Raw genomic sequence first — 26,880 nt, 5'->3', positions numbered from 1 at the left:
TCAGACACTGATTAGTTAATTTATGTTGTTTTTCCAATACAGACATAGGAGGGTCACAGAGAAGGGGAGGGCAAAATATAGTTTGGGGAGAAATGCTCCTGGGACCAACAATCAAAAATGCTGTTAACAATTTTCTGCACCACATGAGTAGAGTAAGTAGGGTGCTGATAATTGTATGAGTATGCAGTCACCAAGCATGGCTATCTCTGAACTATCATCAACCAACCCAAAATTGACTGGCCTTTTGCCATTGGCTACTCCATATGAACATGTCTCAGTTCCTTTGACCTTTCCCTTCACTGCTACCAACTAAATTAAGGCAGATGTTCCCAGTGGATGAGGCCCAATTGCTGCCATGGGCCACCACCTGTGGCATGTATGGCTTTGTAATGGTTCCCAGTCTCCTCCTTTATGGCATCATTTATGTTGTAGCTCACTGACTGATAGACGTCCTTCCTGTAGCATTCATAGCAAGCAAGTCAGCTCTCCAAGTGGCTATCTTCACATATTGTGAGGCACTGCTCAGACCCGTGCAGAAGATAGTACTCGTTTTGTTTATCACCTTCCCCATGAAGATGTTACACTCATGAGTAAAATCGAGGTTTCTACACTTCTCCTTCTCTGTATCCTCCCCAGTTTGCTGGAACACAACTGGTAGAGAACCATTCTGGATTGTGTTTGGAATTTTTGCAGGGAGAGTATTGTACACTTCTAACGATGGATTATTTGAGAGGCCAAGTGCCTGTGGAGCCATGGATGCCTGTTCCATAGGCTTTTCCACTTACTATGGCCTAACACAATGAGGTGATGCAAAACTGTGGGATATAAACATAGAGTTTGCAACAGCAGCAAGTAATAATTTTACATCTTTCACCAGGAAATTGCATCACTTTTCACAGATAAGGACCTAGACATTGTCATACAAACTTTCATGTACAGCTTAAACCAATGGCTCTCAACCTTTCCAGACTACTGTATCCCTTTCTGGAGTCTGGTTTGTCTTGTGTACCCCAAGTTTTATTTCACTTAAAAACTACTTGCTTACAAAATCAGACATAAAAATACAAAAGTGTCACAGGTCACTAATACTGAAAAATTGCTGACTTTCTCATTTTTACCATATAATTATAGAATAAATCAATTGGAATATAAATATTGCACTTACATTTCAGTGTATAGTATATAAAGCAGCACAAACAAGCCACTGTCTGTATGAAATTTTAGATTATACTGACTTTGCTAGTGCTTTTTATGTAGCCTGTTGTAAAACTAGGTAAATATCTAGATGAGTACCCCCTGGAAGACCTCTGCATAGCCCCAGGGACATATACCCCTGGTTGAGAACCACTGGCTTAGACTACTGCAATTACCTCTACCTGATGTTGAACAACCCCCCACAAAAAAAGCCGAAGCTGGAATAGCATATAGTAGCATACTTCATATGAAACAAAGGCAGGTGCCAACACATTACACTTGGGCTTCACAAACTCTGCTGGTTCCCCTTTCTGTTCAGGGCAGATTTCAAAGTCCTGGACTTAATTAATAAAGATCTTAAATGGATTATGATTGACTACCTCTGGGCCCTTCTGACCCTGCAAGACAAATATAGTTCACAAGGACAATTCAGATTGAAAGTCCAAGCTCAGACTGTCAGGATCTGTGGCCATGGTCTGATAATGCACTTTATGGGGTGTGATTTCTAAAGCACACTAACATGTGCACTAATTGGTCTGTGGAGAACCTGCTGGTGTGCATTAAAGGCTTCCTAATGTACTTTAATGTAGTGCTGTTTCAAACAGCACTATGTTAAAGGGCACCAGCAGGTATGTTAAAGTATTTGTGCACTTTAGAGATCACACCCCGTAGAGCTCATTATTCCATGTAGACAAGCCCTAAGGGGCAGGACAATGACTATGGAACTTCTTGCCAGTAGATGTCAAGTTGATCTCAAGTCTGACTGTGTTTATGTCTACACCTTTTAAAGAAAGAATAGCACCTGTAATATTACCCAAAGAATAGCGCCTATACACAACGTTACCAAAAAACCCTGCCATCAACAAAATAATATAAAACCTTATAATTTAAAATCACACACTCCTGTTCATGGGAAATGGGGAGAGAACATAATTTTCTCTATAGACTCTGACACTTCTTAATCTTGGATATTGGGACTATGGTGACAGGCATTTTAGAAATACCTAAAGTAGATAGATCTGTAGATTAAATTAAAACAGGATGCATCACTGAGCAGACTCTAGCATCTTCATGATACAGTTCCAGGCCTTGCATACTGGTGATAGCAATATTGCTCAAAAGAACAATAGCCCATCAGAAATGTTTGCTTTTGCTGAAGGACAGGTAATTACAACAATCAGTATGTACACTGACAGAGGCATCACTTCTAAGGTTTAATACTAAAAGGAAATTTGAACTAGCAACATCCATATTGCACAGTGAAATGAGACTCAGAATGTAGAAGATGTTTTCATTTTGTTGGTGCAGATTCTGTTCAGCAAACCAGAGATCTACATCCCAAAATATTTTTAACTGGTTGACCCTCAATCTCTTCAGCTGCTGGGCAGTCTATGGTGCTGCCACTTCATTAATTAATGCACTCTGCAGCTGGATGTGGTAGAATTATTAACTTCTAAAAAATTATTTATTGAGATTCCCTCTAGCCACACTTGTAGGACTGATCTTTTATTCCATTCCTCCTTTGCCCCTTCCTATTAACTCTGGAACATCTGCTTTCCAGTTGTACAGTCAGTAACTGGGATGACATGGATGTACAATAACATTAGTTACATCTGACCTGGAAAACATGCTTTTAAAAATCAAAGAGACTATTTTTTTTTCTTCAGAGACATAATTCCTATTGACATCACTGGAGACTGTTTACCTGTATGTAAAGGCAGAATCCGGTTCTATAGCTTAGATTAATGCTAGCCAGTTTAAAGATATCATCATCAACACTTTGTTGTACATCTTTTTCTTATCCTACTGTTTGAGAGGATAAGGAAAGGTAAGTGCAGTGCCAAGGTTTTGTGTAATAAGGCCCCAAATAGTTTTAAAAAGTTTGACATGTATTTATTAAGTGGCTAAAAGAACTGGGATGTGATAGACAGAGATGGTTTTGTGGTCTAGAAGCCAGGAACACTAGCGTTCTAATTCAGGCTCTGAAAATGAATTTCCTACAGCGCTGAGCAAATAAATTACCTCAGTTTTCCCATATGTAATAAAAGTACTTCCCATCGCCTTCTTACTGTAATGCTAACACATAACTGGTAATCACCAAACTGTTACGAGGGCAGCACCTCACTTAAAGCGGACAAGTTTTAACAAAGGAAAGGATAAGGGAAATAAAAAATAATTTCTATTTTAATTAAATTGCAATATAGTTTTGGGTGTCTAAGTTCATACTGAAATGGAAGTAAAATGTTAACAAGCAGCATTCCACTCCTTAAATGCTCAAATGCCTGGTTAAGGAGCTCCAAAAAAAACCCCTTAATTCTATATCTTCCCTATCCCTAGGATTATTCATAATCCTGCTAGGCTTTTTTTCTGTTTTCCTTTCACCATTCTCTAACAGTAATAGAGTCTCAGGACTGCCCTATATATTACTTCTATCAATGATCTAAAACCAGAAGTAGAGTAAAGGCAAGAAATTGTTTTTATAGTTTATTATTTTTAACAGGACCATGGAAGAGACTGCATTCTTTTGTCTCCCCCATCTTTATTTGTAACAGTAAAGAAATCTACACAAGCTATTCAAACTGAACCTACTATAAGTTAGTTTTAGAGGTTTGATTTTTTTCGGGGTGAGGGGGGTGAGGGGGCAGTGGCAAGGATAGCCATTAAATCAAAATAAAACAATAATAAAGAACTAAAAATGTTTTACACTTAACCACGACATTTTTTTTTTAAATAATAGCTATAAACAAGAGTATGACTCATATGGACCTAATCCACAAAGTTCTGATTCGAGTTTTTTCAAAGATTGGAAGTGTTCAGATCCTGGATTTTGGTTCACTGCCATGTCTAATATAAGAAAATTTACTTTGTTACACTTCTGATTTATCTATGTACACTATAATACATCAGTTGCAAAATATTTGTAAAATTTAGAACCTTCCTGAAAGATTAATCCGATAACACAAGGATGAAAAACAACTTTAAAGTGTCACATTACTATGCAAAAGAGGATTCATTAGCAATAGATTTTCTGGACACAGAATTCTCTCAAACCGTGGGCCCCTGCGCTTTGGAGATCCTGATGGTAATGGGGCAGGTTCTAGCCATTGACCGCCGATTTTGGGTCCGGGAAACAAGCACAGACTGGTGGAACTGCATAGTTTTGCAGGTTTGGGACGATTCCCAGTGGCTGTGAAACTTTCGCATGCGTAAGGGCACTTTTCTAATCAATAACGTTTACTGGTCCATGTCCTCATCACTCTCGTCGCCGTGCAGCCGTAGCAGCCTCCTCCTCGCCTGGTTTTGCAGGTCCTGGTTCAGCATAGACTGCACGAGAATGAGCGAGGTGTTTACAATGTGATTGCTGTCTTGAGCTGAGCAGGGTCCATGCTTGGTGTGCTATGGCGTTTGCACAGTTCACCCAGGAAAAAAGGCGCGAAACGGTTGGCTGCTGCTGCTTTCACGGAGGGAGAGGTGAGGCTGTACCCAGAACCACCCGCGACAATGTTTTTTGCCCCATCAGGCACTGGGATTTCAACCCAGAATTCCAAGGGGCGGGGGAGACTGCGGGAACTATGGGATAGCTCCGGAAATAGATGCTAGCCTCGGTACATGAACGCACACTGCCGAATTACTGTGCTTAGTGTGGCCGCGTGCACTCAACTTTATACAATCTGTTTTACAAAACCGGTTTATGTAAAATCGGAATAATCCCGTAGTGTAGATATACCCTTAGAGTGGCAGAGGGGCCCCCTCCTAGAGAAGCAGGGGGAGAGGTGCAGGCCCCTACTCCCTCGGAAAATGGCAGCAGCCCCTGCCCACACACACACTTGAGTGGGTGAGGAAGAAACATTGGCCTTCCCTACTCTGGAGACCAAAGAGCAGGAACAAGAGAACTCCTAGAACTTACCCAACAGCCAAAGTGAATAACGTAGCTGAAGTCGACGTACTTAGATCTACTCACTGCGGTGTGTTCACTGCAGTGAGCCGACTGCTGCCGCTCCCCTGTTGACTCTGCCTGCGCCTCTCGCGGCGGTGGAGTACAGGAGTCGACGGTAGAGCACTAGACATGATAAATTAACCCCTCTTGGATCGATCGCTGCCCGCTGATCCGGCAGGTAGTATAGACATACACCATGAGAATGAAATTACACTGATGAGCACAATATTGAATACTAATTGATTTTAAACCCTTTGATTCCAATAATTGACAGTCCTTTCAACATTTCATCAGTGTGTGCTACCTTTACCTTGCGAATTACCCAGGAAATTAAATCAATATATATTTGCATTACACGGTATGGACCTAGCTAATGTATCCTAAATATTGTGGATTTTATATTTTAAATCCTGAATATCAATAAGTACCAGAATTTTTCATAACATGTAGCTGATTTCATGTTATGCAACATAACTAAAACAATTTACATAGACAACTTTTATTTACAGTACCTTCATATCCCCAATAACAGCTGGTGCAGTACAGAATATGCTAATTGAAGTGGTATGCACATCAAACGTAATAGGATCATAAAGACCCTAAATTCCAGCCATGTACCACTCGTAAATTAATTATATGTAGAGAAGCATCTTGCTCTCTAACACTTTAGCATGTGTAGTTTTCTTTTTGAATGGGACATATTTTTATGACCTTACTCATGGATTGTTTATGATTGTGTATTGCTCTGTATTGTGATTGTGTATTAACTGCCTAACAATCTCAGTATTGCCTATATACTATATATTTATGTGCCCTAGCAATGGTAGGTGAAGATGGATGACATGACAATGACTCTCTACCATCTTACCATGCTTCTGCCCGACTCAGTGATTTGCTACCCACTTACCATGCTTACGTGTTTAAAATACTGCACCTTGTAATATGATTATTTGGTGCAGATTGTTGTGTAGCTATACAATGCTGTATACTGTACCATCTCCTCACAGACCTCCTGCCATGATCCTTGATATACATATTGTAGTGTTTACTTGCACGTGTAATGATTGTGTGTTAGTCTGCTGAATGCAATATTTAGCTGTTTTTCTGGGCTCCTCTCAGATCTCATATAGATGCTATGTTGTGTACACAGCATTGTGGTGCTTCACCCCATTGGCCTATGTAAACGCATTAACACATCCCTTTAACACACTCAGAAACACTGTCTGGTGATTTTGTACCCTTCTGCTGCTTGAACAGTCTTAGGCCTGGTCTACACTACGCGTTTAAACCGGTTTTTTTAGCGTAAAAAAAATTAACCACACACAACCCACTACACTACTAGGAGGCACTTATATCGATTTTAATGGCTCTTAAAACTGTTTTCCTCCCTCCTCCCGAGGAGAGGAGTAGTATCGGTATACCCATATTATTATTTAGTTAGTGCCGCTGAGCCTGGGATTGGCCCGGTATTAGGCGGTATCACTCACTGCACCACTGACCGCTCTGGACAGCGATCTGATAATATGCAGAGTGGCCAGATAGACAGGAAAAGCCCTTAAACTTTTGAATATTTCTGTTTGCCCAGCGTGGGCTCCGATCAGCACGGGTGTGTGAAAATAAAAAAAAAAAAAAAAAAAAAGAGCTCGCCAGCATGGACGATGCGGACGTGACGCTGTAAGGGCAGGCAAAACTGTTCTATCAGCGCTCGCTACAGAATTCGAAATTAAAAAAATTTTTTTATCTCCCAGAGAGACAGCCATATAGCAGACTCAGCGCGTACTGCTGCGCAAGCGCAAAACGGAAAAAAAAAAAAATCAAAATGGGGACTGGAGACTGCCTGTTCTCTCTCTGGAAGTTCCTGCAGCTCTTGAAAAGCATTTGCATTCTCTAGGGTCAAAAAAATGTAGTCAAAAAAAAAAAACAGTGTCAGTCAGCGGTTATCCCCCACCCCCCCCAGTGACCCCCCCCCCCCCCCCCCCCCAAAGAAAAGGAAACAAAACTGTCCTGACACTTTTTATCATGTCATGGCACTGCATGACTCAACAGCATGGACCATCCTCAACCACAACACAACAACATCCATCCACCAATGGGTGACTCCCACCCGCCGCCCATACAATATACCTGCATGGGACTGCTACCACGGCACATCAATCCATACCAGGCAGGGGGGGCAGTCAACTTGAATGGGACAGGTTGGTCAAGGTCGGTGGGTCGTAATTTCTGGTGGTGGGGTTTTAAGTGAGCAATGGATATATCATCTCCATATGCATCAGCTGCCCCACATGAGCCCAAGATTCCCCACCCTCATGTGTAAAAGAAAATGCAAGATGCCCCTGAACTGCCAGAGGACTGAGCATCTAGTGCTGCTCATAGCAGCTGAAGCCTGCACACACTACTGTCACTGTGTTTTATTGCTCTTCTATTTACAAGTTCATTTTACAACTTCAGGGCATTTATGGGACGCCTGCACATGAATGAACAAGAAGGGTGGGGCCAGGAAGAATGGGGGAGGCAGATGGAGCACCACCTCAAGCTTGCAGATCAGTACACAGAGCAGCTGTGCATCTGCTGCTGTGCAGAGCAGCTCTCTCTCTGGTTCTCTCTATTACTCTCTTCTCTACTGATTTCTTTTATTTTTAGAGCAGGATTGAGGACTTTTTTTAGAGGGATTCTTTTTTTTTTTTTTTTAGCTCAGGCTGGCTTTTTTTTTGCTGGCTGGCAGCAAGCAGCAGGGGCACTTATGACAAGCAGCAATGGAACAGTGCAAAAGACTGGTAGCCATGATCATCTTTATTACCATGCTTGGGATATTCTGCTGATGCTGCATGGCTGAGCACCATCTCTGCTGTCATGCAAAAGCAGCTGTCTGCTGCTCTGCGCTCTGCTGCATGCTGTGGCAGGGGCACAGGTCAACAACAAGACAGGCACAGGCGGCAAACAGGCTCCATGCTGCTGCTGGGCTGCAATGCCCAGGCATTCCTGGGAAAAAAAAGGTCTGCAATGCTTGCCCCCCAGAACTTTCCGCTGGGAGCTTGTGAGCCACCCATTTTACCCAGAAGGTACCCAGGCACCATGAACAGTCTTACGATATGTTAAGACAATATCCACTGTATGTACTTTGGGACCAGATACTGCTGTATACTGAGTTCTCAGTTGAATGAAAGGTGGGTAGTTGTTCTCATGTTACATTTGGTGTAGGGTACCAGCTATTACTGGATGGCTCTTGCAGTGAAAGTGTGTATATATGTTCTGCATCACTACATTCAGTTAAACCAACATTTGCAATGCATCTAACTTATATGCAGCAGAAAAATGACTGATATACTCCTCATTTGTACCCTACGGATCACGCTTTTCTGGATTCATGACCCTTGTCATACCCATTCTCCATTTTCAGAACACCTTTCTCTTCCCCATTTCATCTCATGGATCTGTGTGGGTCTGCTTATCCAATTACTAGCTGAGTTTGGTGTGATCTACACCCTACTGAGCTACACTAGTGAATGCTCTGAGCAACTGCATGCTCCCTGTGCTACTATGCTAAGCACAAGTGCACCCTCTGCACTAGAACTCAGCGAGCCACAAAATCCGGGAAATACTGTCTGTTTACAATATTTTGTATTTAAGTAATAAATATAATGCAATAAAAACAGGAATTTCATATACAGCTTTGCAGATATCTGCTTTATAGTTACCTGGGAAAAGATTATGGGAATGAGACGAGTCATGCTGTAGGGCCTGGAGATGGTGACAGTAGGATTTAAAAGGAAGGTATTCTATAGCCTTATAGCTACTTCTGGCTACCCTGAGTTTATGCTCAAGCTCAGTATCATAGAAACTACAAATATCCCATCAATGGTTTTCCAGAAGGAAAAACAGCTAGCAAATTTTAGTAGTAATTAACAAGGGTAAACATACGGAGCAGGCAGAACTGTTAAAACAAACATCTCAAGAGTCCTTAATTTGTTATCGATATTAAAGGCAACAGTGAGGCTTTTGCTTCTTTTTATCATATAGTTTTAATACTATTATGATCTTTGTTAGGCCAAATAACTACGTTAAAATGAAAGTCTACAATTTTATTTTTAAATCATTATCTTCCTCCTATTAAGTTGTCTCTAAAATGGCATTACTCTCAAAACATACTGTATGTCTTGCTTTATTTGACATGTCTTTAGACAAAGAATTTGATTCAACTAAGACAATTGCAAAGATGTGTGTGTCATGCTGGTATTACATAAAAATTTTATGCAATTACAGCTGAAATCCTGATTAGACTGGACAAGTGAGAATAGAAAATCAAATATCTAAATTGAGTAATTAGAGAAATTAGGCTCATAGATGTTCACTGCTCTCTGTGAAACATTTATACAATATTTCCATGTAAGAAAAAAACATGGACACTAAAAATATATGATAAGGGTTAAACTGGGGGAGGGGAGGATTTGAAGGGTTCCTATAAGATTCAAGGTTAAACAAGACACCAAATTATACTAAAATGATATCTCACACACACACACACACACACACACACACCTCACCACAAGCTGGTCTGAAATATGTGAAAGATTTGATAAGATCAATTTGCAATAATTAACATAAGGAAAAACAGACAGGAGTGACAGTTTTCTTTAAGTACTCTTCTTGTAAAAAAAAAGTTATTAAAGCAGAATGGACAAGCTTAAATAGCTATGCTTTGGGTTAGGTGTAGACAGATAACATCAGATAAAATTAAAAGATATTAAATGCTTTCAAGGTAAACTATTATTTATTATTTGTATTGTAGCACCATTTAGGGATTTTAATTAGGAATCAAGTTTCTATTGTGCAAGGCACTTTAAAAAATACAAACAAGGCAGTCCCTGTCCTGAAGAGCTTACAAGTATAAGATGAAAGACAACAGGTGGATGCAACAAACAGATTGGGGGAGAAGGGGGGGCAAGACAATATTGAGACAATTGTGAACAGTATGTAACTATCTGATAACACAAGAGATTTGGCAAATAGTGAGAAGAACACACTCCACCAGGATTTCTGTCTCACTGATGGAATTTCAATGAAAGTCTATTACCAAGTTATTTCAAACAGACTATACTATGTTATGTATAGTATAAAACCCGTGTTAAGTTCTCAAAAACACTGAAGGAAATGTAGTCAGAAATTATCACAAGAACATATCTGTGGACAGCTCCAGAAGCTAAGAGAATCCTGGTAATAAAGAAAAGTATATTACTTTAAGACATAGGAACAGAGAAAGTGCTTTCCTAGTTTTTTTATACTATGCATTTTTATTTTTTGAAATTGAAAACAAAAACTATTTAGAATGTTTACTCACATTTACTCTACACTGCCTATATTTTCTTTGTAGTTAACAGATAAAGAAATGTTAAAAATTAATTAAATGTAATACTTCAAATGGATTTCTACCAAAAAGACGGTCCATAATACGTACCTTGTTTTGGAAGAATATGATGTCAGAGTAAGGAATTAACAGTTGGGCCAAGTTATCTTATTTCTCCATTTATATGTAGGAAAGTTTTCTATAGCAGAGACTTTCTTGTACATATTCTTATATATTATTAATAAACCTTATATTTCTTCATTACCTTTCATCTGAAAAGCTTTATAAAAATAGGCCCAAATCCTGAAAGGGGATCCACTTAATGGATCCTTATTCATGTATGTACCATTTGTGGATTAAGGCCAAAATAAACTCTCTCTTGTATAGAAGAATTTCATTCTCACTGCTGCACTAAAAATTTTACTGATGAATTTATAAAGTATGATTTAACAGAAGTCAAGGCATCCAGTAACATTACAACTAAAGATAGCCTTTAAACTAAATGTTGCTTCTGCTATACAAATTTATTTAATCAGTTATTTAGATTAACATACATTTATTCAAATATCAGAGGGGTAGCCGTGTTAGTCTGGATCTGTAAAAAGCAACAGAGAGTCCTGTGGCACCTTATAGACTAACATAAGTATTGGAGCATAAGCTTTCACGGGTGAATACCCACTTCGTCAGATGCATGTAATGGAAATTTTCACCCACGAAAGCTTATGCTCCAATACTTCTGTTAGTCTATAAGGTGCCACAGGACTCTTTGTCGCTTTATACATTTATTCAGATTCTTCATTTTTACATTTTTATTATTTTAGTAATGGTGAAGGATGCATTTATTTAATAGATGATTAATTTTGTGCTTGTGATTTGTGTCAAGCTGCATTTGGATGGAAATAGGCATTCAATTAAAAGTGCACAAAAAGTGCATTTTTAAATTGTTTTTCATTAGTTAAACAAAACCACCTTAGGTATGCTAAACATACTTGTTTTCTTTGTATTTATCAAAACATGTTTTGCATTTAAAAACAACAGATTTATTAAAAAAGGAATAATGATCTCTAGTCAGGGAATTGGGTGGGATCCACAAATGGACTGAGGTGTCTAACTCTCATTTTTAGGTACCACTATGGTCCACAAAACTCTCACTTAGCTGACACCTAACCCTGTAGAGGCCTATGATTTTGCCTCTGGACAGGGACATGGTAGCCTCATTCTACTGGACCATCTTAGCATGCACACTACTGCCACATGATAGGCATCCAGATACCTATCTCCCTCCTAAGGCCCAGAATGGTTCCCAAACTGGGAAAGATGTGTGTTTGGCTGCCTAAATTGCATGTGGGGGCCCAGTCCAATAGGAAGCTTTGCCTTCCTTTCAGAAACCTGCTGCGTGACCCAGATGGGAGAAGCAGCAGGGACTAGTGAACGCAGCTATGATGCGCACAGCTCCATGAGGAAGGGGTGCATATGCAGAGCAGTTATCATTCAGCCGTGGTCTACACTCGTTAGTTCAATGCAAGTTAGCTTATGCTGACCTATATCAGTGAATACGCTACAGCCTTGGTCCTGCTAACGTAAGTGCCCTACTTACACGGACATAACTCCACCTCCAGGAGAGGTGTAGGGCTTATGTCAGTGTACTCAGGGCAATGCAGTGTCCATGTAAGGTGCCACAAGTACTCCTGTTCTTTTTGGGGATACAGACTAACACGGCAGCTACTCTGAAACACCTAGACACTGTTACTTACACCAGCTGTCGGCTGTTATTCTTTCTTGACTTTCCTGTCCAATTCCATGGCGCCCTAAAATTGACAAGAAAGTCCCCCCTGCTCCCAGCCCGGTTACTAACAGGGCTTCCCATTTGGATGAGGGCTGCTCCCGCATCACTGCAACCAGCCTGGCTGCTGACTGCGGAGTTGGGCCACACCCGAGAGCCGGGGGATGCCAGGAGCCCAGCAGGGAATGGGGGGGGGGGAACCAGCGTGGAGCCAGGAGCCCCGGGGCAGCCAGGCACGGGGGGGGGGGGGTGGGCGAGAGGGGAGGACTGGGAGCTGCTACGGACTCCAGAGCCCAGGCTCTCAGCCCCCCACACGGGGCCTCTAAGGTCAGTCCCTGCTGAGGACACGCACCCCCAGGAGCATGAGCCGTACGTTGCCTTTACGCGGGTTGCCCGAAGGCCGCAGGGTAGCGGGGCCCCCAGGGGCGGGACCAGGAGAAAAGAGCTGTTGCTCGCCTCGCCAACTGCCCTTAAATCCGATTTGGCGCATGCGCAGTGCTACAGAGGCCGCTGTCCCTCCTGCCGCCAGTCCCGCCCTTGTGCTTCCGGGTCAGGCTCTCACCAGCGCGCGCCGGGGTCGGCTTGGGACTGGAGCGGCGCCTGGCTCGTGCAGCTTGGCGACTAGAGCCGCGCGGCTCCCCGCGGCTCACGGTCTTGCGAGCGCAGCCCCAGCCGGAGCCCTGCGGCCCGCGCCGCTGCCGGGTGCCCGAGCCGGCCGGGCCCCGGTGCAGGGACCGGGGGTGGGTAAGGCGGTAACAAGCCGGTGCGGCTGGCCCGGGGGCGGGCTCGGTCCCCTGGGCCCGAGTGTGACTCTGCTCCCGCCGCTGTCCGTGGGGGGGGCAGGTCCCGCTGGAGTGTCCCTGGATGGATCCCGAAGCTCCCTTGGTGCGGAGGCGGCTCGGCTGAGCCCCGCGTGGCCGCTGCCTCCGTGCGGGCTGCGTGTGATTCCTGCCCCCAGGGACAGCATGTTGTCGCGTGTGACCAGGGCAGCGGGGGTCGGGGTCAGGCTGCGGCGCGCCTGTAACACTGCAGCTTTCTTATGCTCTCAGCCGTGCATGGAAAAATGCCCTGCGGCTCATGTTGTGTTCTCCAGACCCTACAGTTCCCAAAAGGTGATGAGCTTTTTTGTTTGAAATAGATACAATATTTGAAAACTCGTACTACTGTTGGGTAGGGGATGAAAATCCCTTTTAACCCAACTGGATGTCTCTTGGCCCTTCAACTTTTAATTCTACTCTTAGCAAGAAGGCCTAACTCACCTTTTTTGATCCATATCAGTCACTTTCCAAAATTGTTTTTTTGGTGCTTGCCTATGTTCAGTCAGTTGGATTTTAATATTGTTTGCTCTGGTTCAAAATAAGGTTTGAACTCAACTATGTCTAATGGTCTGAGCTCAAATTGGGAGCCTAGGTACTTGAGTCCTAATTGTAGCTCTGCCACTCACTTGCCAGGTGGGAGGTCAGTGTAACCTCATCTGTTGCCCTGTCTGTGAGATGGGAAGTCTTACTCAACTTGTGGGTATTTGAGGTGTGATTAGTCAATATTTGCATACTTTTAAAACAAAGCAGAGTGCTAGTATTACCATAGCTTAAAAGGGTCCAAAAATCTTTGGCAATAGACATGGAAGGGTAGCTTATCTGTTTACTGTTCTGAGGTTTTTTATGCACTTTTTCCCTTGTAAAGAAGGAACAAAAACAGGTCCCATTGTTTCTGCTGAACATAACGTGATAGCATATTCCAGCAGCAATACTGCTTTTTGCTTCTAACGTTACTCTAATTCAGTGCAGTTGGAGACTAAGCAGTCCCTAAACCAGGGATCGGCAACATTTGGCATGCGGCCCACCAGGGTAAGACCCTGGCGGGCTGGGCCAGTTTATTTACCTGCCGCATCAGATGGTTCGTCTGATCACAGCTCCCACAGGCCTTGGTTCGCTGCTCCAGGCTGATGGGGGTGGCGGGAAGCGGTAACCAGCACATCCCTTGGCCCGCACCTCTTCCCGCAGCCTGCATTTAGGGTGACCAGATGTCCTGATTTTATAGGGCCAGTCCTGATTTTTTGGTCATTTTCTTATATAGGCTCCTATTACCCCCCCATCCCAATTTTTCACACTTGCTGTCTGGTCAACCTACTCCCATTGGCTGGAAGTAGCAAACCGCGGCCAGTGGGAGCCGCGATCAGCCGAACCTGCGGACGTGGCAGGTAAACAAACCTGCTTGGCCTGCCAGAGGGCTTACCCTGGTGGGCCGAAGGTTGCCGATCCCTGCCGTAAACAGTGCATGGTTTTGTGTTTTGGGGGGGGGGGGGGAAATGAGTTACAGCATGCATAATATAGTGTCTGTTACATGGCCCACAAAATGCCATATATAGGAGACGTAGCGCCTGATCCTGTAGTCCTTATACGAATAGCACCCATGGAAGTCAGTGGAAGACTTTTGCCTAAAAATTTACATAATTTGGTTCTGAGACACAGTTGCACAATCTTTGTAGCTAAAAGTCGGCCACAGAGCAAGGTTTGTTTCCGAAATGTATAACATCCTACCAAAAAGGACTTGATTGACCACTTGATGTCCTTACCTAGCCTGCTGCATAGTCATATTCTGCAGAATTTTAAATCTTATTAAGGTTAAAATAAGTTTGTCATAGTTGTAAATGTATTTTCTAAATGTAAACATTTATACATTGTTGTTTTTCCTGAGTCTGCAGACACAGTTCAAAATAGTAGCTGTTAGGTATTAACACCCCACAACTTCAATTAAACTTATTGGGATTTTAATACCAAAGACTGTCACTTTAAAAGGCAGCATTTTATTTTTCATGTATTAGCAGATAGGATGGAGAAAGGGTTGGGTGGGAGTAAATTGCTGCAGGAAAGCAGATGTAGATGGGAGAAAGAAGCAGAGGAGGTAGTGAACCAAAGGAGTGTGAGGAAGGAAGAGACAAAAATAGGAGTGGTCATGAAGCTGAGCATATTTTCTTGCTGAATGGGTCAATAAAATATTGAATTATTAATTAAAATCTTAATACATAAAGGTAGAGTCTTCCCGGAGTCTTTACACCGTACCTGCTGATATCAGTGGGTGTTCCACTTCGGATTGTTCATAGTATGCTAGCCTCAATTTATACCCTGGTTCTGACTACAGCTAAAAGTGGAGTTCAGTCTGCTCCAGAATAAGTTTGACACTCTTCGACTAAAATATACAGAGGGTCATAAGCAAGGACCATGTCCAGATTTATTTTATTTTGGTTTAGGTGACTTGGTCCTCTTCCATCTGTCTCCTCCTTCTAACTTTCTCCCTCCAGTGCCTGAACTGGCAAGCTGGTGACCAATCTGTCTTTGAAAAGCTATTTGTGTGTCTTTTCTTTGCCCTCTAACCCTCCTTCCTCTTGGTAGTTTTGAATAGAATTGATACTTAGCAATTATTGGAGGAACTGTTCCCAAAAGACTAATTGTGTAGAGGAATTAATTTTTCTCAGAATCTGAAACACTTGCACTAGATACACTTTTCCCTAGCTTGTCCTCAGAATTATTTTAGAATGCTAAAAGACTTGCAAAGCTGCTTCAAAATACTCTAATGAATGTTCTATCAGGGGACAAAAATTTAAATAGATTTAATGGTAGCTGTTCATGGACTAATCTCACAAATGTTTGTACAAGTTATGGAAACAGACGTGAGTGGCAATGCAAACCCTGAGGGGAAAAACAAAGGAAGAGGAGATGGGGGAGAAATAAGGATGAAACTATTTTTCAAGTTCCAAAAAAACCAAAGAAATGAGGAGTTACTAGTTCCATGTATTAGGGTGACCAGACAGCAAGTGTGGAAAAAATCAGGACAGATGAGGGGGGAGAGGGGGTGTAATAGGAGCCTATATAAGAAAAAACCCCAAAAAATAGGACTGTTCCTATAAAATCGGGACATCCGGTCACCCTAGTCACGTATACAGGTATTCTGCATCCTGATTTGTGAAATTACACCCTAATCTCTTTGTGAATAGGAATCTCTACATTTTATGTTTTTCAGGAAAAACTGGATATGTCTATATTTCCTGTTGAAAATATTAGAAATTTCAGTATCATAGCTCATGTAGACCATGGCAAAAGCACTCTAGCAGACAGGCTCTTGGAAATTACAGGTAAGCATTGTGATTTTAGATGTTTTTAGTTACCTTTACTTCTCATGTGGGCAGGCGCTGTGCAGACTTCCTAGTACAGTTCTACCACAGCATCTCTAATATCCATGCTGTTCTAGTCCTGGGCTTCTCATGCACATACACCATCAGTTGTACAGCAATATAGATTTTGGTGTATTGCAAACAAATCTCAACTAGACAAAATAAAACAAAAGGGGAGGGTAGAAAAAGAACCAGGGAGGAGATGTGTTGGGGAGTGGGATGAATAGATTATATTTAGAAATGTAGTGTTCTCTGTGCAACTCCTGACAAACGATAAGTAGGTCAGTACTTACAATATTTATTGTACTTATAGTCAGAATTTGAAGGGCATGGAAAATTTTGGGCAGTCAGAAGGGAACTGTTGAAACCTGGAAACTTAAGACGATGGTTTGGGAGGTAAAACTTAACACAGGTACTTCATGGTTATCCTCACATTTCAATGGTGGGAGATAGAGCTGACTTACTTTGGAGCAAAAAATCTTTTGTATGGTCTTGTGAAAACGCAATGGTCAGGGGAATGTATGCATCATACACTTTATACCTTGGTGTACTGGGCTGGGATGTGGGAGATCCATGTTCATCTTTCTGATCTGTCTGATTTAGAGCAGAGTTCTTCTCTCTATGTGCCCCAGGCTTAAAAACCTTCCTGGAAATTTGTTGTGGAAATGCTACATCTCTACAAAACATTTATGCGTTAACCATACAGCACGTTACACAGAAATTTCATTTAGATGAAAATGTTTCAACCTGCTCTAGTTCACATCACTCTTACAATGAAATAGTGGACCTTGTTTCATGACTATGGAGGTGTCGCTTTTAGTGAAATCAGTATGGTTATATTATATTCTGGGTGAGTCTATGCTGGGAATGCACACCCATTTATTGACCTGGCTCTGCAGTGTGCACATTAAGAATTCAGTGTGGTTCCTGTGGAGTCTCTGTTATGCAGATCTGCTGACTGTTTCATGCCTCAAGTAGAAAGAGTGAAAGTAGCAGAGATGCTGCTTCATTTGTGAGGTTGGATTTCTAGTAGACATGGAGGAACTGTGCTGCTATTGAGTGATCCGAGGAGGAAGGATTCCTTCAACCCCGACCCCAAAGGAACTCCCAGGCTATGGTCTGGAGTATGATTTATAGGTCTTAAGCCTCCCCCAGGGTGTCTGTAGATTCAGAAAGATAATACTGTATCATTTCACATTACAAGAAGTTATTTTTGTAATCACAAGATCGTGAAACAATTTTATTTTAATTGAAAGCTTAGATTCTGCTTAAACTGATAGATAAGCCCCACTCATGAAGGAAAGTGCCCTGTGTGCCTTTGGAAAGTGGATTTGTCGAGCTTTGCTCTTATGTAAAAAGTCACCATTTAGATCTAGATTTAAATTTTGGGGGAAGGAATCCTTTCCCCTTCAATTACTCAATAGTTTGCAATGGTCTGTATAAAAAACTAAATAGAAGCTACCACACTCCTTTTGGACAGTGCAAAATTATACTTGTGTAAAATTCAGTTTTTAAAACATGTGTTTTTAGGAACAATTGCTAAAACTGACCAAAATAAACAAGTGCTGGATAAACTGCAAGTGGAACGGGAAAGAGGGATCACAGTTAAGGCACAGACTGCATCTCTCTTTTACAATTATGAAGGAATGAACTACCTCTTAAATCTCATTGACACACCAGTAAGTTAAGTATAAATATTGCTAAAAATCACATGAATCTAAATGTCCTTACTTTAAAATACGTATACTCTTTTGAAATGTTAGGTTTGCCCATTATTCTGTGGTATTAAATTTGTAAATTAATCCTGAATATTTTTCCTCCACAGAGTCTTGAGCTGATGTGTTAATTTCATATAGATGAAATCAACCAGAGACTATTACTGCAAATTACTCTAGTTAAAGTTGTACTTGGCATTCTAAATACCAATTTTTCTTCACAGGGTCATGTAGATTTTAACTATGAAGTATCACGGTCACTGTCTGCCTGTCAAGGTGTCATTCTTGTAGTGGATGCAAATGAGGTAGAGTTCCAAATTCTCCTGTTCTATGTAGTAAAAAGTATTACCTTATGAGGCTTCCTAAGTCGCTTAAACTTCCACTTTGTTACCCTTTTGCCCTTTGGAAAAAGTGCTGTTGCCACTTTGTCACTCAGACAAAGAATGAGAAAGTGACTTAGGAAGTACCAATTAGATGTGTCTGGATACGCTCGTCCTATGAAATGATCATGAAATAAGCTTAACCAGTAATATTGCTAGATTAGTGCCCTGCTACCTACAAAGTGCTGAACTCATCCTCTGGGCTGATGAGTGCCTTCAGCTCCAGTAAAATCTGTGGAGTTGAAGGCACTCAGCTTCTTCTAGGAAGTGCTCAGCAACTCACAGGATAAAGCCCAGTTGATTCTGGAATTCTAATGCAGTAACAATGCAAATCAGACCAGTGTAAGACGAGTATACTCATTTTGTTTATTTTTTTGTGATACGGTCAACAGCACTTCAAACTGTTGGAGATTTTGAATTTAAAATTTTGCTTTGGGGAGATATTTCTAACTCTAGTTATAGCATAGTATTGCTAAAAACATAACTTTGATGACATTTGTGCTTGTGCCTATTTAGAGGGCCAGAATAGATATCTAGTAAACACTTATTTACAGGAAAATTCATCTTGTTAAAACAACAGGATATCAGAGAACATTAGATCTTGCTATATTTCTGAAAGCACACTTAAGTCAGTAGTTGTAGGCAGGTAAATAGTGTTAAACTGTGTTTAATTAAACTTTAATTTCAAATAAGATGTGCAGTTGAAATCTGAAGTGCTTCCCAATAATGGAGCTATAGAACACTGAAATTAGATTGATTTGTACAATTATCTGTCACACTTTATATTAAGGTTTCATTTATAAATAGTTTATAAGGAGTTAAAAGATTATTAGCTGTTATAACCATGTTTCAAACACTAATATAATCTGCAAACTTGCCATGATCCAAATCATTTATGAATATATTGAATACATATAGATAGAAAATATAATTCACTGTCTTATTTTTCCCTTTTCTAATGGTTCCTACCATTCTGTTAGCTTTTTTGACTGCATCTGAGTGGATGTTTTCAGAGAACTATCCACAATGATTCCAAAATCTTTCTTGAGTGGTTACAGCTAATTTAGACTGCATCACTTTGTGCGTATAGTTGGGATTATTTTTTCCCCGTGCGCATTAATTTATACTTAACACTGAATTTCATCTGCCATTTTGTTGCCCAGTCCCCTAGTTTAGTGAAATTCTTTTTTAAGTCTTTGCAGTCAGATTTGGTCTTAACTATTTTGAGTAATTTTGTATTGTTTGATAACTTTGCCACCTCACCGTTCATCCCGTTTTCCAGATCATTTTTCAATATGTTGACCAACATAGGTCCCAGTACAGATCCTTGGAGTTCCCTGTTACTTACCTCCCTTCATTGTGAAAGCTGACCATTTATTCCTATTCTTTGTTTCCTATCTTTTAGGCAGTTGCTGATCCATGAAAGGACCTTCCCCCTTATCCCATAACTGCTTACTTTGCTTAAGAGCCTTTGGTGAGGGACCTTGTCAAAAGCTGTCTGAAAGTCCAAGTATGCTATATCCACTGGATCACCTTTAGCCACATGTTTGTTGAGCCCCCTCAAAGAATTATACTAGCTTGGTGAAGCATGATTTCTCTTTATAAAAGCCATGTTGACTTCCCAACATATGTTCATCTAAGTATCTGATAATTCTGTTTTTTACTATAGTTACAACCAATTTGACTGATGCTGAAGTTAAGCTTACCAGCCTGTACTTGCCAGGATCCCCTCTGGAGCTTTTTTAAAAAAAAAAAAAAATTGTGACTTAGCTACCAGGTCACTCACTACACTGGCGCCTCCTGCTGGGCATCTCAGGAATTAGCTCAGTCCCAGAGGGTGCACCCTCAGGTGATGGTGGCAGCTCTCCCATCCTCGCCTCCGCACCCGTTATAGCTCCTTTCTCTCATCATCTGCTTCATGGCACAGCCCTCCAGCCGTGTCAACATCTGGTCCCCTCAGGGGGACTCCTCCAACAAGAGCCCAGCCACTTCTCACAACAGCTTGGTAGTTCACAGCCAGGCCGCTTCTTCCCTGCTAGCACCTGCCCATCCCCTGGCACTGTAGCCCTCTAGGATGCCAGTCTTCTCCCTAGGGCCCCCTGCAGTAGACTAACTCACTCTGGTCTGCAGCTTCCTTTTATATTGGCCGGCTGGGCCCTGACTGACTGGTCCAGCTGCCACCTTAATTGTCTGCAGCCACCGCCCTAATTGGCTGTTTCGCCTGCAGCCACTCCTTTGGCTGGCAGCTGCTCAGCCTGGGTATCTGGCTGGTCACAGAAGCTGATTTAAGCGATAGGCTATATAACACAGTTAGTAGTTCTGCAATAACCTATTAGTGTTCCTTCAGAGCTCTTGAGTTAATATCATCTGGTGCTGATGACTTATTGTTTAAGTGATCAATTTGTTCCCACACCTCCTGTATTGACACCTCAATCTATGACTGTTCCTCAGATTTGTCACCCAAGACATCAAATGGCTCGGCTGTGGGGATCTCCCCCACTTCCTCTCAGTGAAGACTGATGCAAAGAAATCATTTAGCTTCTTTGCAATGGCCTTGTCTTCCTTGAGTGCTCCTTTAGCACCTTGGTAGTCCACTGATGACCCCACTGATTTTTGGGCAGGCTTCCTGCTTCTGCTGTACTCCATTTAGGATTAAATCAGGAATTGCTCCTCCTCTTGTGGGTTGCAGGACAAGCTGCTCCAGAAAGCAGTTATTTATAGTGTCAGCATCCCTTTGACATGTACATAGTCGATATGAAGATAGTTGAAATCTGTTACTGTTGGGTTTTCTGTTTTTGTAGCCCCACGAATCTCCCTGAGCATTTTACAGTCAGTCATCCACCTAGTCAGGTGGTAAGTAATATATTCCTATTGCTATGCTGTTAGTGTTCAAGCATGGAATTTCTGTCCTTAGAGATGCTGTGGTACAGTTTGAGTCATTTAAGATTTTTTTGTTTGACTCTGTGCTTTCTTTCACATACAGTGCCACTCCTCCCCAACTCTGTCATTCATGTATATTTGGTATCTTGGGATTACTGTATACCATTGATTATCTTCATTCCACCAGGTGTCCGGGATTCTTATTACATCAATTATTTTCATTTAATGCTAGGCACTCCAATTCACCCATCTTAGTACTTAGACTTCTAGGTTTGTATATAGGCACTTGTACATTTTGTCAATATTCAATTGCTTGCCTTCATGTGTGATTTTTAAATGGAACTGTATTTCATTTGACTGTTCCACACTAGCTCTTATCTGTACTTTATTAACATCTTTCCTATCCTCTTTACTTGGATATAGAGTTCCCCCTTTAATAAATTAATTCTTAAATGATGTCTTTGCCCAAATTGTGTGTTCCTCTGCACCAACTAACAAATCAGTTATTTGTACAGCTCTAGTTATAAGTACATCAGTAGAAGGTGTTATAGGTGATTATTATCAACCTATTGACCTACTGGATTCTATGACAATTGCTTTATTAAAATATCTATTACTTTTTAACCTTTTATAACTACTACTACTAATGCCCGTCACCCCAGTCGGGGTATGGGCCGCCAACCACAGATCTCCAGAGTCCTCTATCCTGGGCCATTTGCTCTAGCTGGTTCCAGGTATAGCCCATTTTTATGCTATCAGCCTGAAGGTCGCGTCGCCAGGTGTTTCTTGGACGGCCTCTTTTCCGCTTGCCTTGGGGGTTCCACCGCAATGCCTGTCTGGTGATGTTGGTTGGCTGCTTGCGTAGTGTGTGTCCTATCCAGCCCCACCTTCTCCTTCTAATTTCTTCCTCTGCTGGGGGTTGACGGGTCCTCTCCAAGAGGTGGATGTTACTGATGGTGTCTGGCCAGCGGATCTGAAGAATCCTTCTAAGGCAGCTATTAATGAAGGTCTGGATCTTCCTAGTGGTGGTTTTAGTTGTCCTCCAGGTTTCAGCTCCATACAGTAGGACTGGTTTCACGTTGGAATTGAACAGTCGAATCTTTATTGCCAAAGACAGCTCTCTGGAGCTCCAAATGTTCTTGAGCTGTAGGAAGGCTGCTCTTGCCTTACCAACCTTTTATAAACTGAACCTTAATATTAAGTGTCATCTTTTAAACAGGACTAGGTTCATACAGTACTGTAGAAAGGAATTATTTTTCAGCATTAATACATTTAGTATTACATTACTTCCATGTTTTTTATATTACAATTATCTAAGTATATTATTGAAAACCAATTAAAGAAAATAATACCTCCTCAAAAGAAGGGATGTGTGTAATAGGAAAATAGGCTTATCTGTTAATACCCTAAACACAGAACATAGTAGTATTGGGTAATAAAATGTTGTTTTATGAATACTTTCCAGGGTGTTCAAGCACAAACGATGGCAAACTTCTATCTTGCTTTTGAAGCACAACTGGCAATAATTCCTGTTATAAACAAGGTAATAATGTTTTAGACTTATATATAGCAATTTTTACATAACCATGACAAAATTATGAAATACAAAAAATGTATCACCAAATTGAAGGATGCAACAAAAGATGGAGTGAAGTTTACGTGTATTTTAAGCTGCCAATCTGTAATAAATATGGTATATTAGTATTTTAAGCTATTTGCAGTGAATTTTAGACACTGTGAAAGGTGTCATTTTACACAGTATGATAGGTAAAAACTTTACTTGGGTGACAGCAATGAAAGATTCCCCACACAGTGGGCGTTAAGTTTATACAGGCTTGTCTATGCTAGATTTTTAGGACACATCAGAGTTCTAGCTAATGTGTTTTAACACCACACCTTAAATCCTAGTCAAGGCAAAGCCAAACTGGAGGGTGTAAGTTAAATTGTCCCCTCACCTCGTTTAATGTGCATCTTTAGCTCATTGGGGTGTAAGTTATGTTAACATACGGTACTTAGGAACATGTAACTTGCATCACTTCTGAGCTTGACTCACTCTGAATCTTAGTCTGGAGAAACAAGAAAACAGCATTGTGGGTGAGATGGTGTTCCCTTGCTCTATTCAGTCCTTTACCTCTGCAGAAATGATGAAGAAAGGTAAAATTAATGTTAAATCTGATGGTACTTTTTCTTGATAGATTTGCTTAATAACATTGCAGCCCATTGTGATGATTTAAAACACTGTACGTCAGTCTGCTACAAAATTCTCTATCTTTTTATTTTAATTTCTGGTAAATCACACAGCCAGCTTTCTACAAAGATCACTTAACTTCCACCATGGTGTACATTGTATTCCAGCATGCTTTTCATTCCCCCCGCCCACCTTCTGTTTTCAAAGGTGATACATGCGTGAGAGTATTTGGCTTGTCACCTAATCAATATTCAAGAAATATACTTTAATGAGCTTTTAAGAAAAACACTCCACAAATGACAAGATCTACCTGTAGGGTTGTGTGGGTGGAAAAGCAGGAGATAGGTTATTGATTATCTAGTTAAGTGAAATGAAATGTGTAGATGTAAAATGTTCTCAATATCTGCGCTGGAAATAAAGCTGAGTAGTGTTTTACCCTTGTGCTAGATGCAGACTTGCAACATCACATGAATTTTTCCAACTGAGGTACAAAATCTACCTCCCTTCTTTTTATTAATCATTTTTTGTTATAGTAAAGCATCCCCTTCAAAGGCACCAAAGGGAAAAAAATAGTCTTGCCAGAGGTGAATAAGCAAATAGAACTTATTGCTTATAAGCTGTTTTGAAACTTGTGCCCTGTCTATACCTTACTAGCAATCTTGTTAGCAGTATTCTACAAGAATTGTTGTTATATGCAGGTCTCTAAAAGATGGGAGGACTGTTTTAAGACTCATTTTAGGGAGTGCTTTAATAGGATCCTTCTGGTAAAGACAGCCGTTTATTTACTTGCTGTATTCATGATCCCATTTTTTTTTAAAATTTTATTTTGGTGACCTAGAATTCTGACATGCAAGAAGTGTGTGTGTGTGTGTGTGTGTGACTTGTATTTCAAATGTGTAACAAGAATATTGTTTTGTAGATTGACTTGAAGAATGCAGACCCTGAAAGGGTTGAGAAACAAATTGAAAAGCTATTTGATATCTCTAAGGATAAATGTATTAGGGTAAGATCTCTTAAACATTTTTTAAAAATCTGGATGTTTAACAACTGGTTGATCATTAGACTTCTTAAAATCCTGTTTGGAGTTCAAATGAAAAATGTGCACTCTTCACAAAAAAAAAAAAAGACTAATGCAGCTACCCCTCTATTTTAAAAAAAGTAAATCAATTCCTGAGTTTTGTTTTGTTTTATTTATTTATTTATTTATTGACATGCAGTGTATATTTCTTCTTACTCTGTTAAGGAGAGGGAAAAGGTCCTTTTTGAGATTAACGTCCATCTGGAAAACAGAAGAGTAACGAAGACACTTTCAAATAAAGTATCAGATTTTTGGGACTAATGGATAGAGGCGTCACGGAAAATTTTGAAATTATTTCCTGTACTGTGTGTATGTCAGATTCTATCATGTTCTCTTTCCCTGATGTCTTTCCTTCTGCATGAGATGTGTCTGTTTCTCTATTATGGAATGTTTGTGACCTATCAGGTTCCTTTAATAGTATAACAAAGGCTTGAGTTAATATGCTCAAAAGCTTGCCCGTTGAGTCTGTAGCTAAGCATCATACTTTTAACATGTCAAAATTAAGATGGCATTCATTTTCAGTGTAATAGATAATGTATATCAGCAGACTTATTCCCAATAAAACTTTTTTCTGAACTTGTTCTAGATTTCTGCTAAACTAGGAACGAATGTGGAAAAGGTGCTTCAGGAAGTTATTGAAAAGGTTCCACCGTAAGTTTTGGTGTTATGAGTTTTATGGAGCCAGTGGTAGACTTGGCTTATTTATGATGGTAACTAGCTTTTGATAACTAGACAGATTTTTGAGCTGCCCTTTTAAATTCCTTATACCAGCTCCATTCTGCATGAAATTTCTCACTTGTGGTTTCCTGTTACTGGATTGGGAGGGCAGGATTCCTATTTTTGAGGTGACTAGGACAAGATTTCATTTCATTTTCAGAAATGAAATTTGGAGAAAAGAGATGTTTCATTGCTTGGTAAATCCTTTCAACTGTGAGTGTATCTCCCCCTCCTCCCCCCCGGTATATATGAGAATTATTAAAGATGAATATAACACAAAAACCATTAACATAGGTGATATTATATGAAATGGAGAGAGAGAAAATCCATTACATTTGAACACTACTGGTGTAAGCCCACAAACAAGGGAGCAGAGGGAAAGCAAGACAATTTTTGTGATTTGGTTATTTAAATTTCCTTTTTAGAAATGATGTACTTTCCCCAGATATTATTTTATAAGTAACTGGAGATCAATTCAGGGAAGCACAAATTTCTGAAATATTTGTGTTTAATCAAATGTTTTAGATTTTCACTCTCTCTTCTAAGGATTACATTGTTTAGTTAAAATTGTTCCAGGGCCCCGAGTTACCAATACACATTTTCAGCTTTTACAGCCTGAACTGCAGTTTAATTGAGACTTTTATTTGGGAATTTGACCATTGTCAGCATGACAAGAAAGGCTGCCAAATCCCAGTTCAACTTTAAATCAGCATTTTGCTTTTAATTCTGTTTGTTTCTCATTAGGTAATATCTACATTGATAAATGCCAAACAGAACCTAAACGATAATGAAGTCAGTGGGGGTGGAAGAACTGTATCAGTGTGATATTCTTGATGATCAGAACTTTAGTGGGGGGGGGAAAACTTTAATGGTTTAAAATTAATTTCTGCCATCATGAAATAAAGCTCAACGACAAGAACAAAATATACGCTTAATTTGGAACATTAATATTATTAAGAGATCAGTCTGCTGGCATAGATTTATGATCAGAAATGGAAGTGTGGAATGGCTTAAAAATCTTCTCATAATATTTTGTATGCCATAAATAGCAAATCTCCTATTTCACACAGCTTCAAGATTTTTGTTTTCTGCACTTAGACTAGCATCTATTTTTGTATGAACATTTTGTTTGAATGTTTTAAAACAGATGAATTTACATTTGACTTTCAATGAAAAATAGTCTACAGTTTATGCTCTTATTTAATATATATTAAATGTATTTTTTACATTTTTCTTAATAGACCCAGTGTTAACATTAGTGACCCATTGAAAGCCTTGGTGTTTGATTCCACCTTCGACCACTACAGGGGTGTCATAGCTAACATTGCGCTCTTTGGTGGAGAGGTTCAGAAAGGACATAAGATTATGTCTGCACACACAAGGAAGACCTATGAAGTTAACGAAGTAGGAATTCTGATGCCAAATGAACAGCCAACTCATAAATTGTAAGTAAGAATTTATTTGGAGGAAAAACCATAATAAATGAGAATTAG

At 40.5% G+C, this 26,880-nt stretch overlaps 2 protein-coding genes across 6 annotated transcripts in view; one reads left to right on the top strand and one right to left on the bottom strand.

Moving 5' to 3' along the window:
* The window catches only part of YIPF7 (Yip1 domain family member 7), a 41,011-nt gene extending 28,564 nt beyond the window's left edge, over positions 1 to 12,447 (bottom strand). For all 3 annotated transcript variants that reach the window (XM_039542355.1, XM_039542357.1, XM_039542358.1), the window contains exon 1: positions 12,230 to 12,447. In XM_039542355.1, coding sequence (XP_039398289.1) covers positions 12,230 to 12,342 — 113 coding nt within the window. In that variant the 5' untranslated portion in view covers positions 12,343 to 12,447. The remainder of the gene's footprint in view (positions 1 to 12,229) is intronic.
* A 356-nt stretch (positions 12,448 to 12,803) lies between these two features.
* GUF1 (GTP binding elongation factor GUF1) overlaps positions 12,804 to 26,880 on the top strand; it is a 40,605-nt gene continuing 26,528 nt past the window's right edge. Inside the window, exons 1-8 of one of the 3 annotated variants that reach the window (XM_039539866.1) lie at positions 12,804 to 12,807; positions 16,279 to 16,390; positions 17,960 to 18,108; positions 18,369 to 18,449; positions 22,870 to 22,947; positions 24,512 to 24,595; positions 25,257 to 25,321; positions 26,629 to 26,832. In XM_039539866.1, coding sequence (XP_039395800.1) covers positions 16,291 to 16,390; positions 17,960 to 18,108; positions 18,369 to 18,449; positions 22,870 to 22,947; positions 24,512 to 24,595; positions 25,257 to 25,321; positions 26,629 to 26,832 — 761 coding nt within the window. In that variant the 5' untranslated portion in view covers positions 12,804 to 12,807; positions 16,279 to 16,290. Of the gene's footprint in view, positions 12,808 to 12,850; positions 13,371 to 16,278; positions 16,391 to 17,959; positions 18,109 to 18,368; positions 18,450 to 22,869; positions 22,948 to 24,511; positions 24,596 to 25,256; positions 25,322 to 25,433; positions 25,601 to 26,628; positions 26,833 to 26,880 lie in introns of those variants that run through there. The other 2 variants (XM_039539865.1, XM_039539867.1) reach the window with 2 other exon arrangements.

Source organism: Mauremys reevesii, linkage group 5 (genome assembly GCF_016161935.1).
Source record: "Mauremys reevesii isolate NIE-2019 linkage group 5, ASM1616193v1, whole genome shotgun sequence".
In the NCBI taxonomy this organism is placed as follows: domain Eukaryota; kingdom Metazoa; phylum Chordata; order Testudines; family Geoemydidae; genus Mauremys; species Mauremys reevesii.
This window is presented reverse-complemented; position numbering and strand designations above follow the sequence as displayed.